The 17,695-nt window shown below is 36.6% G+C and overlaps 1 protein-coding gene across 2 annotated transcripts in view; it reads left to right on the top strand.

Moving 5' to 3' along the window:
* The window catches only part of CPNE3 (copine 3), a 58,551-nt gene that overhangs the window by 18,041 nt on the left and 22,815 nt on the right, over positions 1-17,695 (top strand). For both annotated transcript variants that reach the window (XM_049854444.1, XM_049854445.1), the window contains 6 exons: positions 27-168; positions 427-606; positions 9,215-9,289; positions 11,284-11,355; positions 14,632-14,715; positions 16,844-16,933. In XM_049854444.1, coding sequence (XP_049710401.1) covers positions 37-168; positions 427-606; positions 9,215-9,289; positions 11,284-11,355; positions 14,632-14,715; positions 16,844-16,933 — 633 coding nt within the window. In that variant the 5' untranslated portion in view covers positions 27-36. The remainder of the gene's footprint in view (positions 1-26; positions 169-426; positions 607-9,214; positions 9,290-11,283; positions 11,356-14,631; positions 14,716-16,843; positions 16,934-17,695) is intronic.

Genomic DNA, 17,695 nt, shown 5'->3' with positions numbered 1-17,695 from the left:
TTCTCCTGTCATTCGTTTTCTCATAGCTCTCAAGAGATGGCTGCCCAATGTGTCACAAAGGTGGAGCTGAATATTTCCTGTGACAATCTTCTGGATACAGATGTAGGGTCAAAGTCAGACCCTTTATGTGTGTTATTTTTGAATACGAGTGGTCAACAGTGGTATGAGGTAATAAACATTCTACATGAAAATGATCTGAATTGCTCTTTGACACTGTAAAGGGTGTATTCAAGATAAAACCATCTGATCTGTTAATGCACTTTTTGGGGGCAAGTTTGTTCTTGATTGTGGGATTTTCATACGCATGTGGAAACTTCCTTTAGCGGTCATACCTACATTTCACTGTGTTTATAATGTAAAGATTAAATTCCAAGTGTACTTTGATCTGAAGAAACTTTTTTTTGTTGGGGGGGAATGTGTGTATAGGTTCAACGCACAGAGAGGATTAAGAATTGTTTGAGTCCCAAATTTTCCAAGACATTTATTATTGATTACTACTTTGAAGTGGTTCAGAAATTGAAATTTGGGATTTATGACATCGACAACAAAACTATTGATCTGAGCGATGATGACTTCTTAGGAGAATTTGAATGTACCCTGGGACAGGTGAGTATAAATAGCTGCTATATTTTATATTCTGTTTTGTCCGAATTTTAACAAAAGGACTGGGTGTTTTTAATAAGTGTTCTTTAGTTTAATTTTTTTTGATCCATGTTTAAATTTTATTTTGAAAAAATTTAAGATTTATACAAATGTTGCAAAAATAGTACAAAGAATTTCTGTATATCCTTCATCCAGTGTCCTCAGATGTTAACAGTTAACATAAATGTACAATTATCAAAATCAGGAAAATAATATTGATAGAATACGATTAACTAATCTACAGACCTTATTCAAATTTCCCTAATTGTCCCATTCATGTCTTTTTTTTCGGTCCAGGATTTAATCTGGGATCCCACATTGCATTTAGTTGTCACATCTTCTTAGTGTCCACCAATCTGAGGCAGGTCCTCAGAATTTGTCTTTCATGACCTAGATGATTTTGAAGAGTACTGACCAGTTATTTTGTAGACTGTCTCTTAACTTGGTTTTGTCTGATGTTTCCTCATACCTAAATTCAGGTTATATATTGCAGCTTTATTTATTTTGTTGGTAGTGTTGAGAATATACACAGTAAAACATACCCCAATTCAACAGTTGCTACATGTACAATTTAGTGACATTGATTACATTCTTGGAGTTGTGAAACCATTCTCACCCTCCTTTTCTGAGTTGTTCCTCCCCCATTAACATAAACTCACTGTCCCCTAAGGTTTCTATCTAACCTTTCAAGTTACTGTTGTTGATCTGATCCCATGTAGCTAGATCTTAAAAGAGCATAATGCCCAGGGCAAATCTTTTTTACTAAGTTAAGCTAAAATATTATTTGGTTTTAAGAAGACTTCAGGGGGTATTTTGGATTTAAGGTTTAAAGATTATCTCAGGGCAATAGTTTCAGGGTTTCATCCACCCTCTGTGGCTCTAGGAAGTCTGGAGTCTATGAGAATTTGAAATTCTATTCTGCATTTTCCCCCTTTGATCAGGATTCTTCTCTGGAATCTTTGATCAAAATGTTCAGTAATGGTAGCTGGGTACCATGTAGTTCTTCTGGTCTCATGGCAGAGGAGGCTGTTGTTCATGGAGGCAATTAGCCACACCTCCCATGTCCTCCTTCTATTCCTGACTCTCCTTCTTCCTCTTTTGCGCCAGGTGATCTGGATTGCCACTTATAAGATTTTTTTTTTTTTTTTTTTTTTGCTGTAGGTGAAAGGTTACTGCTCAAGTTAGTTTCTTGATCAAAAATTTATATGCATATTGCTTTGTGACATTGGTTACAATCCCTGCAACATGACACAGCACCCTACCCCTTTCTACTTCAGGTTCCCCATTTCCATTCATCCAGATTTCCTGCCCCTTCTTGCCTTTTCGTTCTGCTTTTGGGTAGGAATTGTCCGTTTGGTCTTGTATATTTGATTGAACTAAGAGGCACGTTTCTTACATGTGCTGTTGTTTGTTTTATAGGCCTGCTAATCTTTGCCTGAAAAGTGGGCTTCAGGAGTGGCTTCAGTTCGCTTACAAGCTTTTAAGACCCCAGGCACTATGCAACGAACTAGGAGACAGAACAGAAGCATTGAACACATTATTATGCCAGTTAACTGGAATGTCCCATAAAACCATGACCCTAAACCTCCAAGCCAAGGAATCAAATCCCATGAAGTGTTTGATTATATATAAGCAGCCTCAGTGGCTACTCTTCCTGTTGTTTTACATATCTATCACGTAACTTTTGCCAGTTCAACTTTTTACAGCTGTACAACTTACTGATAGCTTGTAATAATGGCGTGGCGGAGGTGTCTGACCTCCTCTAACTTCACAAGGCAGAAGGAGAATCAAGATCAACAGCCTAAGGCTGATTCCTCTGAGGCAAAGGTCAGACATGCCTCCTCTCTCTGCCCTCTTTAGCAATTCTAACACCAACCATCCATCCCACGGCACACTCTACTTCTCTGCTGGGTTCAATAATTCATTGCAGTGGCCACACAGAACTCACAGACAATACTCATGGTTATGGGGTTTATTAGGGAGGTAACAGGTTACAGTTTAGGTGCGGGAATACTTAGTATACAGTTCTTCAATCAGGAGAGCCTCTTAGCTGTGTCTGCAGGCAGGCCTCTTTCTGGCCTCTTGGCCTCTGCTTGGGCAGGTGTTACAAAGCTCTTTTAGCTCTTCCAATAAGTACCTGGAGGCGTCTCACTCTGCCCGTAAGCCTAGCTCCAAGCGCCTAGAGGCACCCTACTCTGCCAGCAAGGCTTCTGCCCAAAGGCACTCAGCTTTCTCATTCCGTGGGCCAGGAAGCCCACTGTGCCATCTCCTGCTGGTCTCTCCTGCCCTTTCTCTTGCACTGCTTCTTGCCATCTTCAGTGTTAAGCTCTCTCTCTCTGTTTCCTGGTTCCAGGAGCTTCACAGCACAGGTATCTTAGGTCCAAAGAACGTGCTCAGCTCCTGACTCTTCCTTCTTAGTGGTGATAAGGTCCTCTCTTCCCATCTCTTGGTTGGCTCATTTTAAGCCTAGAGGGATGGCAAAACTGGCCAGTCCTTTAATTAGGGTTCCATATACCTTATTTGCATAGTCCTACTCAATCATTGTGTGTGAGACACAGAGACCATGGCTTGGTGATGGCTTAGAAGGGCCATATTAAGTAATTTATTGCACCACACAGTAGATGTGCAGCCCTACCCTTAATCAATTTGAATTTTCTATCACTGTTAATCCCTTTTTCTCTCTCCCTCTTGTTCCTGGTGACCATTAATAAACTTTGGTCTCTATACATTTGACTTTTCTTGTGTTTTTACATAAGTGGAGTCATACAATACGTCCTTTTGTGATTGGCTTATTCCACTCAGCATAGTGTCTTCAAGCTACATCCGTATTGTAGCATGTATCAAGACCTCATTTCTCCTGCTGGCTGAGTGATATTCCGTTGTATGTATGTATCACATTTTGTTTGTTCATTCATCTGTTGATGAGCAATTAGGTTGTTTCCACCTTTTGGCTGTTGTAATTAGTGCTACAGTGAACATTGATGTTTAAGTCTCTTTTTGAGACTCTACTTTGAAGCCTTTTGGATATGTACCTAGGAGTAGAATTGCTAGGTCATTTGGTAGTTCTATTTTTAGTTTTTTGAGGAACCACCACACTGTTTTCCACAACGGCTGTACCGTTTCGCATTCTCAGCAGGAATGGGTAAAGGTTCCAGTTTCCCTACATCCTTACTAACATTTATTGTTTTCTGGTTTTTTCTTTTAATCTTAGCCATCCTAGTGGGAATGAAATGATATCTCATTGTGGTTTTGATTTACATCTCTCTGATGGCTGTTGATGCTGAGCATCTTTTCATGTGTTTGGTGGCCATTGGAATATCCCCTTTGGTGAAATGTCTATTCAAGTCCTTTGACCATTTTATGATTATTTGTCTTTTTGTTGTTGAAGTTTTATATATATTTTGGTTATTAGATTCTTGTCAGATACATGGTTTCTGGATATTCTCTCAGTTGGTAGCTTGTCTTTTCACTTTTTTGATAAAGTCTTTTTGATGAACAAAAGTTTTTACTTTCCCTGAGGTGTATTTATTTTGTCTTTTGCTGTTAGGGGTTTTGTTATTATATTAGATAATCCATTGTTGAAAGCTTGTCCTGACAGCGTTGCCCCTGCTTGTTCTTCTAAAAATTTTATGGTTTTAGTTTATATTTTTATGTACTTAATCCATTTGGAATTTGTTTTTGTGTATGGTGTGAGGCATGGATCCTGTTTCATTTTTCTGCATGTGGAAATCCAGTTTTCCCAGTACCATTAATTGAAGAGACTCTTCTTTCCTCATCGAATGGACTTAACACCCTTGTCAAAAATCAGCTGAACATAGATGTGTGAGTTTTATTTCTGGACCCTTAATTCTGTTCCATTGGTTTATGTGTCTATGGTTATACCAGTGCCAGGCTGTTTTGATTACTGTAGTTGTATAGTATGTTTTAAAACCAAGGAAGTATGCTTCCTCCTACTTTGTTCTTCTCTTGCAGAGTTGTTGTAGATATTCAGGGCCTCTTGCCATTCCATATAAAGTTTAAGATTTGTTTTTCTATTTCTGTAAAGAAGGCTGTTGTAATTTTGATAGGGATTGTGTTGGTTCTTTTTATCCCTTTGGGTAGTATTGACACCTTAACAATATTAAGTCTTCCAACCCATGAACATGGAACAGCTTTTCATTTATTTAAGTCTTCTTTAATCTCTTTCAGTGGTGTTTTGTAGTTTTCATTGTATGAGTTCTTCATGTCGTTGGTTAGATTTATTCCTAGGTATTTTATTCTCTTAATTGCTATTGTGAATGGAATTGTTTCTCTAATTTCCCTTTCAGATTTCTCATTGGTGGTGTATAGAAACCCAAGTGGTTTTTGTCGGTTGACCTTATATCCTGCACCTTTGCTAAATTCCTGTATTAGTTCTAGAAGTTTGCTTTTGAACTCTTTGGGATTTTCTATATATACAGTCATATCATCTGCAAAGAGAGGAAATTTTACTTTTTCTTTTCTACCCTGGGTACCTTTTATTTCTTTTTTTTAATCATGTTGCTCAGGCTAGGACTTCTAATACAATGTTGAATAGAAGTGGTGAGAGCAGACACCTTTGTCTTGTTCCCAATTTCAAGAGAAAAGCTTTCAGTCTTTCTCCATTAAGTATAATGTTGGCTGTTGGCTTTTCCTATCTGCTCTGAATCATATTGAGGAGTTTCCTTCTGTCCCAGCCTTCTTTAGGGTTTTTATCAAGAAAGGTGTTGGATTTTATCGAATGCTTTTCTTGCATCCATAGATACGATCATGTGGTTCTTTTTCTTTGTTCTATTGATGTGGTGTATTATGTTGATAGATTTTCTAATGTTGCACCATCTCTGCATTCTTAGGATAAATTCCACTTGGTCATGGTGTATGACTCTCTTAATATGCTGTTGGATTCTGTTTGCTAGTATTTTGTTGAGGATTTCTGCATTTATATTCATAAGAGATATTGGCCTGTAGTTTTCTTCTGATGTCTTTGTCTGGCTTGGGTATCATAGAATGAATTAGGGAATATTCCTTCCTTCTCTATCTTTTGGAGAAGTTTAAACAATATTGGTGTAATTTTTCTCTAAATGTTTGATAGAATTCCCCCAGGAAGCTGTCTGGTCTAGGACTTTTTTTTATTGAGAGGTTTTTAATCATTGATTTGATCTCTTCACTTGTTATAGGTCTGGTGAGACTTTCTGTTTCCCTTTGAGTCAGTTTGTGTAGGTTGTGTGCCTCTAAGAATTTGTCCATTTCATCTAGGTATATCCATTTAGTTGCCATCTAGTTGTTTGTAATATTCTGTCATAATTCTCATTATTTCTGTCAGGTCAGTTGTAATGTCCCCTCTACCATCTTTTGTTTTGGTTATTTACATCTTTTCCCTTCTTTTCTTTGTCAGTCTAGCTAAAAGTTTGTCAATTTTATTGATCTTTTCAAAGAACCAACTTTTGGTTTTATTGATTCTGTTGTTTTTCTGTTTTCAATTTAATTTCCTCCTGCTCTGATCTTATTTCCCTTCTTCTGGTAGGTTTAGGCTTAGTTGGCTCTTCTTTTTCTAGTTCTGGGAGTTGTCAAGTTAGGGTGTTAATTTGAGATCTTTCTTTTTTTGTGTAGGCATTTATTGCTGTAAGTTTCCTCGAGTACTGCCTTTGCTGTGTCCCATAAGTTTTGGTATATTTGTGCTTTTATTTTCATTTGACTGTTCGAAATTTGTTATTTTTTGATTTCTTCCTTGACCCATTGGTAGCTTAATAGTATGTTGTTTAATTTCCATATGTTTGTGTATTTTCTAGGTTTTTGTTTGTTTCTAGGTTCACTTGGTCGTGGTCAGAGAAAATACTTTGTATGATTTCAGTCTTTTAAAATCTATCAGGACTTGCTTCGTGACCTAAAATGTGGTCTATCCTGGAGAATGATCCGTGTGCACTGGAGTAGAATGTATATTGTCCTGTTTTGGGGTGGAGTGTTCTATATATGTCTGTTAAGCCTAGTTGGTTTATAATGTCATTCAGGTCCTCTGTTTCCTTGTTAATCTTTATAGATTTTCTGTCCAACATGGAAAGTAGTGTATTGAAATCTTCACCGTTTTTTATAGTACTATCTATTTCTCCCTTCAAGTCTATCAATGTTTGCTTTATATATTTCCTATATTAGGTACATATATATATTTATGATTATTAAATCTTCTTGATTGACCCTTTATCACTACATAATATCTGTCTCTTCTGACAGATTTTTGTCGTAAAATCTACTTTGTCTGATATTAAGATTGTCACCCTGGTTGGCTCTGTTTCAGTAATTATTTGCATGGAATATTTTTTTCCATCCTTTCACTTTCAACCTATTGGTGTCCTTGGGTTTAAAGTGTGTCTCTTGTAAACAGCATATAGTTGGATCATGTTTTTTTTTTTTTTTTTTAATCCATTCTACCACTGTCTTCCTTTTGATTGGAGTACCTAGTTCATTTACATTCACTGTAGTTCCTGATAAGAAGTGACTTCTGCCATAGTATGTTAGCTGTAGGTGTAGCCCCTACTCAAGCTGCTTGCTTCCTAGTATAAAGTGGCCTCAGTTAGCAGTCCTCAGCACTGACCAGAAGGGGGAGCAGGCAGCCTCACAACTGACTCCTCAGGTCTGTCCTCTTGGTTTCAAAGGCGGGTGGACTATGAGTGCAGACTCCACTGCAGAGGTTTTCTGTAGCAAATCACAGTAGGCTTGGAGTCAACAGTATCCCGATGGGGGAGGTGCTGGCATACTCCCAACGGACCCCCAGATAGGCCTACCTTGTTGATTTTAGAGCAGAAGCTTGGGGTCCTTTCTTTTTGTCCAGGCAGGGGGTGTGTTGGTTAGGGAAACAGGCTCTTTTCTGGGGCCACATCCCGAGTTCATAGCAGCCAGTGGCCAGGTGGCTGGAAGGAGGGGCAGGGACTGTGGGAGATGCAGTTTTCCTACTGTATGTGACTAGTTTTTGATTTGTTGACTCTTACCTGTTTGCAGTTCCCCACTGCCCTCCTCTGCTCTCTGATTCAGAGTCCTTCAAAGTCAAGTGCCGTTTCCTTGTAGTGTTTCTTGTTGTGTTTGTTGAGGAGGATTGGAACGAAGGTCTGTTTACACTGCCATCTTCCCTGAGTCTCCTTTTATTGTCCCTTAGTTTAATTGTTAAAGTTGAAAAACATGTAGTCCTTTTAAAGACCAAGTTCATATATTGGTATGGCTGACTAAAAATAGCACTAGAATTTGTCTTAAGGATAGGGACCATGTGCTTCTGGCAAAGCCTGTTATTTCTTTTGTGGTACAGGTGTTTCATAAGACATTTGAATAATACCATTGTTCTAATTGCTTTATCTGCTGTTTACAGAGTTCATTATAATTTTGTTATTATGTTCATGAAATCAAAGTAACAGCAACTTCTCTAATGTTCTAATTAATTAGTATGACTGATACGTCTTTACTAGCGATGCCACCCACCACCCCTTTCTTCTTCCTTTTCAGTGTTAGGTATATCAGTTTAAACCTTACTACCCCTGGTAAGCCTTCTCTGACCCCCTAGACTAGTTTGGGGTACCTGCCCAGTGTTTACTTGACACTCTGTTGATTCTCCTGTAACACTCACCATGCTAATCCTCTCACTTCCCAATATGTGATAAACTTGGTCAGGGTAGGGCTTTGTTGACTCACTGTTTTGCTCCTAGCTCTTAGTCTGACTTACAAGGAGAGATCATAACCATTTGTATAGATTGAAGAAGGTTTTGGGAGGGAGAAATAGAGTTTTTTTTTTTTTTTTAATTGAATGATGTGTTATCACTTAATTTGTCTTTTATTTTCATTTTTCAGTTTATTTTTCAGGGTCTATTGTTTGGAGACCATGATTTTTCTATGTCTTAAGGACAGTATGGAACTGACTAGTTTTCTGAAACTTTGATAGATAGGGTCAAAGACAAAATTAGAGAAGTATTTATTTTTTGGGAAAAAAATCACAGTGTAGCTAAATGACCCAATTTTAAGAATTTTTAGTTTCTTGGCTTTTTTTCTTATCATGAGGTTGTGAGTGAAGATTTTACATGCCAGATTGGTAACCCAATTCTAATGAATTTGAGAGATATATCTGTTTGGAAGTACTTAGGTCTGCTATATTCTTTTAATCAGAATGATATTTTGTAGGGACTGAATACTGAAGGTGTGTGGCAGTTGAAAAATTGGTCCCATTTATTGAGTGTTCTGAGGCCCACCTTTTACTTAGAGGGGTTTCAGCTCAGTGATTTGTGTATCTGATAAGAATCTGGCCCTCTTTCTATATTACAAGGAAGAAGTTAAACTTTGAAGTAGTTGGTAAAGAAACTAGTGGATGGGAGGAGTGGATCTGCCAGGTAGACTTCTTGGAAATCTTTTCCAGTGGGTTTTATGTGTGTAGTTAAATTTTAAATGTTTATATAATCTATAAATCTTTGAGGAATGGACTTAATGTTTCTATTTCTTATGATTTTATGTGAGCTTTGCACTCAAACTTTTTTTGAAACCATGTGGTTTAAAAATTCACACGTTGAAGTGAAATTGCTGTTTTACTTTCCATTTTTAACAGATTGTTTCCAGTAAGAAGCTAACTCGACCACTGATGCTTAAAAATGGCAGACCTGCAGGAAACGGGACCATTACGGTAAAATAAGATACTTTTTTTTTTTAATTATTTGCCTTGAAAGATGTAGCAAAAATAGGACACACTGAAACTGTACATGTCAGGCAAATATGTTACAAGCATACTTTTTCATTTGACCCCGTATGCTACACTTCTTCTATTCTTGTGTTATAGTGGTCACAAATGGGAAGTGTGTTTTGCCATAAAAGACAGAAGGAGAAAAATGCAGTGCAAGAATCCTTTCTTTTAGTTTTTAAGTTGCCTGTAGAGGTCAGGTGCTTCTTGGTGATGCTTGCCTTACCCCCCCGGAAAGGTAAATTTCCAAGTCAGAGAAAAACTGCTTAGTAATGTGAATGGATCAGTTTGGCTCTCTACAAAGCAACCATCATCCCCTTGATGTGACAGGAACTTTCTATAATGGATTTTATTTCAGATGGATGTTATATTATGACATGGCCATTGAATCCTCTGAACCCTTTTTTTTTCTTTAAATAATATTGTATTTAAGGTGGAAATTTACATAGCAAATTGGGTTCCCCTCTAACAATTTTTGTACAGATTGTTCCATGCCTTTGGTTTTGCTTTTTACAACGTATTAGCATTCTCAATATTTCCATTAATTTAGGTTCCCTTCCCCTCCTTGCCTTCTCATCTTTTTTTTGGGTAAGTGTTGACCCTTTGGTCTCATACAGTTAATTGTTTATGGGAGCACATTACTCATGGGTGATATTGTTTATTTTATAAGCCAATCTATTATTTGGCTGAAAGGTGACCTACAGAAATAGCTTCAATTCTAAGTTCAAAGGGTATCTTAGGGTGATGGTCCCTGCTAGTGTCTATCAGTCCAGTATATCTGGCCTTTTTTAGGAATTTGAGTTTTGTTTTACATTTTTCTCCCGTCCTATCCAAGACCATCTATTGTGTCCCTGGTCATAATGGCTGGTAGTGGTAGCCAGGCACCGTGTAGCTTTTCTGGTCTCAGGTTAGAAGAGGCTATGGTTTGTGTGGGCTTTTGGTCCTGTGGACTAGTTTCTTCTTTGAGCCTTTGATTTTCTTCATTCTCTTCGGCTTGTTACAAGTAGACACCAATAGTTGTATCTTACACGGCTGCTGAATCCTCTGAACTCTTAGCCATTTTTTTTGTGCTTGCACTCTCTTGCCCATTCCCCCACTCAAATTTTTCCATCACTGATTGTTGGCCCTAGGCAAATGAGTATATGCATTTATCATATTTTAGATGTCAAATTATGTAATGTCAAGCTTTTAAGTACGGTATCTCCTAGAGTTTCTGCCCATGTAACCACCGCTTGGAGTGATGGTGTGTCTGAGAATGGAAGTCTGGCTTCCTGAGAGGTCCGCGTTTGAGGATTGTTGATGATTATCACACACAATTCTCTGAGCAGCTGTTTTGCTGCTCATCTCTGCTTATGGGTTAATGTTTTATGTTTCCTAAGGGATGAGAATGTGCACCTGTTGGAGGTGTTAACTCTCCTGGGACAGAAAACCTTGTCAGTAGTTAGCTTTATTGTCTTGGGACCATGATTACCTGGAATTTTGTTTTTAAGTAGAATAAGTATTTCAATTACATTGCGTGAAAAACACTGATCCGCTCTTTCAGTTTTAGAGAATTTTCTAGATAGAATTTACTCGTGTTTCTCAGTGTTTGGAGAGCATTAGTTAGTGTTAAGATAGCAGTCTTGTGTAGAACATATCCTTCAGTCTTCCAACTTTTAGTTTTCTCTGAGAATGGAGAAGATCCAGTTTGGGCAACATTTAAAACGAAAGTTGCAAAATGCAGATTTGGCATATTTTGGGAAAATAATTTACATACATGAAAGAGATAATGGTTAATCTTAATGGTACCACTTTCTTATTAAACATTTTGGAATTCATTTATCCTAATCTACATTAGGATAGACTTTGTATATTATTAGATAACAGACTAAATCAGCACTTCATGAGTATATCAGAATTTCTAAAACATATTTTCTTTCACTTACTTTATCTACTCATAGATTTCAGCTGAAGAAATAAAGGATAACAGAGTGGTGTTGTTTGAAATGGAAGCAAGAAAACTGGATAATAAGGTGGGTAGTTTACACAGATTTCAATAAGAATATCATGTTTTTCTTCGCATTGATTCCTTTTTGAGATAGTAATATTGTCAGTTAATATGAACTCCATCTTTCTGGGCATCAGTTAGAGCGTAATTACTTCCCAGTCTGTCTCTCTGTGTGTGTGTAAGTAGAACCCTTTCCCCTTCACCGCCCTCCTCTACGTCAAATCAAAGGATTTTTCTGGCTTAAAAAAGGAGTTGAATACAAGCATTAACATTACTGTAAAAGTTATGTGAGAGCATGTATTTCGATTACCTCTAGGAAAAAAACACAAAGTCCATGCTTTATTAATTACAGGTCAGTTACCTTCCTCGCATTCAAAGGTCAATATTTCATTTTTGAAGCATGAGTAATAGTATATAATAACCCAATAATTTAGTATTTAAGGTAGATTAGAGTAATTCTGTTAGTGATTTTTTCACTTAATTCTACAATCTAAGGAATATTTTCCATCATTTGGATTTACTTTACAATCCAGTTTAAAAACATCTTAGACTAGTTAGTAGTCAGGGACTTTTTTTTTTCACACATAAATTTACATCACTATTACCAATTAAAATTTAAGATTACAGGGCTTTATTTCTTTTATTTTATATTTGCCTCTTTTTCTCTTATGCTGAAAATTTTGGTTCCTAGATATATTAGCATGGTAACTTATCTGCTACTTACAACCAACTGTGATAGTTCCAGAATAAAAATATCAATATTATTATTAACAGTGTTTTTACTGAGAACAGTTTGAGCTTTCCTTGTATTTTTTTTTTTATGTCTTTAGGGTATATTGCACTTGGGTGGTACAGTCAAATTTTTATATTTTAAATAAATAATTTTCTATGTGGTTATGCTGTCACCTTGATAAATAGTTTCGTCTTTAAAACACTTTATTTTTTAGAGTGGTTTTGGTTTACAGAAGAATCATGCAGAAAGTACACAGCATTCCCATATAACCCCCTTCCTCTTGCATAGTTTCTCCTATTGTTTACATTTGGCCTTGTGTGGTACATGGTTGTGATTGGTGAACCAGTGTTGGTACATTGTTGTTAACCTAAGTGCATGGTTTACATCAGGGTTCATTCGGTGTTGTACAGTTCTGTGGGTTTTGACAAATGCATAATGTCATGTATCCACCATTACAGTGTCATGCAGATATTTCCACTATCCTAAAAGTGCCCCGTACCCTACCTCTTCACCCCTCTCTCCTCCCCCTGAACCCTGGAACCCATAGTTTCCTTTTGCTTTTGATATTTAGGGATTGCTTTAAAAAATTTGTTTTGTTTTATAGCAGTGTAAAGACTTACGTGGTTCTGAGGTCGTATCTACTGGACAAAGTATATTCAAGATGTTTAACTTCTTCCCCTGTCTGTTATATCCTGTTTATAAATTTTTTAAATTTATACTTTATAGTTTAACCTTTCAGTTTTCTGAAAGTAGAAATTTTTGTGTGTATGTGTACATATATTGTATTTCCTCTCCGCTCCCCCACCAACCCCTTTTGCCTTTTTATCTTAACATATGGTGGAAGTCAGAGTCAAAAAAGTAAAAAAACAAACCCATTGCCATGGAGTCATAGCAACCCTGTAGGACAGAATAGAATTGCTCCATAGGGTTTCCACAGCTGTAAATGTTTACAGAAGCAGATTGCCACATTTTTCTCCTGTGGAGTGGCTAGTAGGTTCAAACTGCTGACCTTTCAGATAGCAGTCGAGCAGTTAACCATAATGCCACCAGGGTTCTCTGGAGGTCAGAGTCAAGGACTTTTAATTCTACTTTGGAAGCGTAATGAACTTTTACAAGGTATGTTTTCTGACCTGCAAAATAGTAATAATAATTATCTGATACCATCAGAATTATTTCTAAGATTAGTTGGACAGGATGTGTTCATGTATTTTTGAAAAGTTAACTTCTCTATGCATAATGCTGATATTAGCTTTGTAAAATGAAGCATATACCCAATATACCTATTACCATTGAGTTGATTCCAACTCATAGGTACCCTATAGGACAGAGTAGAACTGCCCCATAGGGTTCCCAAGGAGAGCTGTCGACCTTTTGGTTAGCAGCCGAACTCTTAACCACTGCGCCACCAGGATTTCCAAAATGAAGCATAGAGAAGCTTACTGTATTAAGATTCTTTTTAGAGATAAGGTTAAATTGAAAAGTTCTTCCATACTCTTTGTGTTTGTATTTTTGACACTACCAAATTTTGTACTGAGGAGGGAAATAATCTTACTTCAATACTGAGGTTAATTCAAGACTAAATAAAGTCTTCAGTTCAGGGATATAACTGCATATATTACTGGAAAATTAACCAATGTCCTTTCATTTTCAACAATAATGACTAATATATGCTGAAAATTATGTACATTTCAAAATAAAAAGTGAGACAATAAAATCATCTAGAATCTCACCACTGAGTTTAACCACCATGAGCAGTCTCTATATCCTTTCAGAATTTAATCTCTGTGCCCAAGTCTGTGTGTATATAACAGATATCTATAGAGTTGAATTTCATCCATCTCTGAGAATACCAAAGAATGTGTGTGTGTTGAGGATGGTGATGATGAGGGTATTTGTGCATACTCACTATGCTTGTATAGGAGTGCTGTGTGTACTTTGTGCCCTTGAGGTAATTCTATTTTGTACTACACGCATCTGCCTGCTTCCTTGTGTATGTAAAGTGTATTGTGTTGATGAAAGGGTATTGAACATAGTAGGGTTAGATATGATGTCAAGGTCTAGATCTATCAATTAATTATATATGTGATCTTGGAAGTCATTTAACCCTTCTGAATCCATTTTCTCTCTTATAACTGACATGGTCATCTCAGAGTTGGTATGGCTAATGTTTGAAATATCAATTATATAAAACTGTTCACTGCTATGTGAATTAAAGCTGTTAATAGTGTTATCATGGATACGTGCAAATCTCTCTAAATCTATCATTCTCAGTCAAAATGAGCCAAAAACAACTTTTATTGGTTATGGGCTCTTGATCATTACATTTTAAAGCCATCATGTTTTTTAAAAGTATGGGTGTGATACACAGGATTATGCACATTTATCACAAATGCCTTAATTGTTCCCCCAATAAACTTCTGCAAGCTTGTGTTTGTGAGGATGGTGACAGGATTTGTACTTAGTGCCAATATATTTCTGTACTAGATCCACACTTCAGGTGCTTATTAACATGTACAAAGTGTGATTACACATGAGTTCAGAGGAGAATAATTGCTTTTTTTAATGTAGGATTTTTTTGGAAAGTCAGACCCATACCTGGAATTCCACAAACAGACGTCTGATGGAAACTGGCTAATGGTTCATCGAACAGAGGTAAATGTCTTATTTTGAAAGGTAGGGTGGAGGTTTCCTTTGGAATTGTAGTAACCTCAGTTTTTTGCTTAATTATATATTTATGAAAATGTCACTCTGAGTTCAGACTTAAATATACAGCCAGACATGAGCTCAGCGCTGTCACTTTCATTTTTTTAATTGGGTGTTACCATGCTTAATATTAGTCTTTTTTTTTTTTTTTTAAACTTCTAAACCCTATAAGAATTTAAAGAACACTAAGATATATACCTACATCCCCTTTACCTAGCTTCACCAAGTGGTTATAGCGTCACGTGCACATGTTCTCCCCCTCTGTCTGTCTCCTCCTCTATCTTTGGGTATATATACACACACTCACACACACATGCATATACCTCCCTTATACAAAACTATCCTAGTGTAGGCTGCAGAGACATTGTGAGTCTTCACCTTTAAATGCTACTGCAGAATCTCTCCAGAACAAGGACATGTTCCTATTCAGCCACACTTGAGAACATTAACGTTGAAATAGTAACATTCTCTGATATACGGTTCATCTTCAGACTTCTACAGTTGTTCTATATGTATTTTGTTTTTGTTTGTTCAGGATCCAATCAAAATTCACATTACATTTGGCTATGATGTCTCCAATATAGGACTATCCTCCCTACCTTCCTTATGTGTCATGCTGCTGTATCTCTTCAATAATCAAGGCCAGATTATCTAATATTCTGGATTCTTCTGTTTCCTCACCATTAGATCCAAGTCAAACATTTCTGTCAAGAACACCATGTGTGCATCTTCCTCTGCATCATCGGGAGCCCAGGGTATCAGATTGCCCAGTTATCGATGATGCTAAGCATGGCTACTTGATTAAACTATTGACCTCCAGACCGCTCCTTTATGAAGCTGAGCTTTTTCCTTTTAGTTTATAAGTAGCTCATGAAGTGATACTTTGCAACTGAATGAATAATCTGTTCTCCAACATTTCACCAAGTGGTTTTAGCATCAATTGATGATCCTAGTGATTTATTTTCTAAATCTTTTATCTGTTTTATGTATAATTAGCAGGCATTCCTTGTTCGTCTCCTCTCTTTTTATGTTTAGTATCATTGTAAACTTGCAGATTTTTGTTTTAGTCATTGTGTTATAATTACTATTATTTTTGCTGCTCAAATTAATCCAAATTTGATCAAGGGAAGCTCCTTCCAATGGCTCCTAGATTCTTTTAACATGGCCCCGTTAGTATTTAAGCATTCTCTTACATTATGCTCACGTATGTTCTCAGTTCATTGTACTTTCCCTATGTCAGAACTGGAATGAGCCAGTTCTTTTAAGAAGCCTTATTCCTTTTAGCAGGACTAGTATTTAGATACCAAGATCTGGGTGCTAGTTTTGCTCATTGCTACTGGTCACTGTTTTTAAGTCTTTTCAGTGGAGACAGCTGGGAAATGTTTGTGTATCTATTTATTATGTGTGTGTATGTATGTTAACATTTTGAATCATGAATTAAGAATTACTTCTCCAATTCAAGTCCAACACAACAGGGTTCTTTCTCACCTTTTCTCATTGCATTTTTGAATCTTCTGTCTCCTGCAATGAAAACCCGGGTTTCTAACAAAATTCAAGTACCATTTTCCTACTAAATACACCAAGTAGTTTCAGTGCTTTTTCTATGTTCTAGTTATATGACTATTTCACCAACATTTCAAAATAACAGCATTTAAGGATAATTTGTTTGTATGTATTTGGTTGAATAGAAGAACTACACTTGTGCACATTTCTTTTTCCCTTTCTGTTTTTATTTCCCATTTAGCTCAGAGGCTCTTCGTGAACACGTGAAGCTTTAATATCTTAGTGTACAATAATCTTCTGTAGTTTCTTAGTGTACCCTGAAATGGGTGTATATATTGCCCATGTGATGTTTTTTTTTCTTACCTTGAATGCACCACAACTGGACAAACTGTCACATTTTTTCGTATAGCAGTTGTATATATATTGTCCTAACTAATTTTTATTTTGAAAAAGTAAATGAGTGAAAAGGTGAAGGATGAATGGTGAGAGTATTGCAAGGACCTAGAAAGGGAAGAGCAAAATGTTAATGAACTAAATGGTTTTCTAACTGGTCTTTGAAACTTCATTTTTATAGGTTGTTAAAAACAACTTGAATCCTGTTTGGAAGCCTTTTAAAATCTCTCTTAACTCCCTGTGCTATGGAGATATGGACAAAACCATTAAGGTAATTTGAAATTATATAATTTAAGCATAACTAATATACATAATATGCTTGCAAACATTCATACTTATCTTTTTTATAAAATTGATTAGGTAGCCTTTAAAGAAAGTTAATGATATTACAGATACCTGTGGGATTGAATTTTGTTCATTTCTAGGAATGCTAAAATAAAAATATCTGGTAAGTAAACTAGTTATTTTGAATGAGTAGACATGTTTGACTAATCTCTTGACCTAATCTTAATCAAACATTTTGATTTTACTTTGCATTTTTTAAAATAACATGTCCAATTTAAACCTTTTTTCTTTTAATCTGCTTTTGCTCTGCGAATAAACCCATTGCCATCGAGTAGATTCCGACTCATAGCAACCCCATAGGACAGAGTAGAACTTCCCCATAGGTTTGCAAGGAGCAGCTGGTGAATTCTAACTGCTGACCTTTGGTTAGCAGCCAAGCTCTTAACCACTGTGCCACCAGGGTTTCCTGCTCTGCAAATAGGAGCCTTTAACTACATTCTCTGCCTTTAGTGTGTCTCTTACAGATAAAAGCAGCTGTTACCCTGACTCAGAACCCAGAGCTTCCTCCTACCCTTAGCAAGATAGGAAAATAGTGGTGGCTTTTCCATCTTATTTTCAGAGTGAGATATAATTCAGATGACCTGCCCAAGATCCTCTTTGTTAGCAGCTGAGCTCTTAACTACTGTGCCACTGGGTCTCTGTCTTACAAAAAAGTAAGGATTAAATTAACGAAAATGAAAGTTTTGTA

This window comes from Elephas maximus, chromosome 15 (genome assembly GCF_024166365.1).
Source record: "Elephas maximus indicus isolate mEleMax1 chromosome 15, mEleMax1 primary haplotype, whole genome shotgun sequence".
NCBI lineage: Eukaryota > Metazoa > Chordata > Mammalia > Proboscidea > Elephantidae > Elephas > Elephas maximus.
This window is presented reverse-complemented; position numbering and strand designations above follow the sequence as displayed.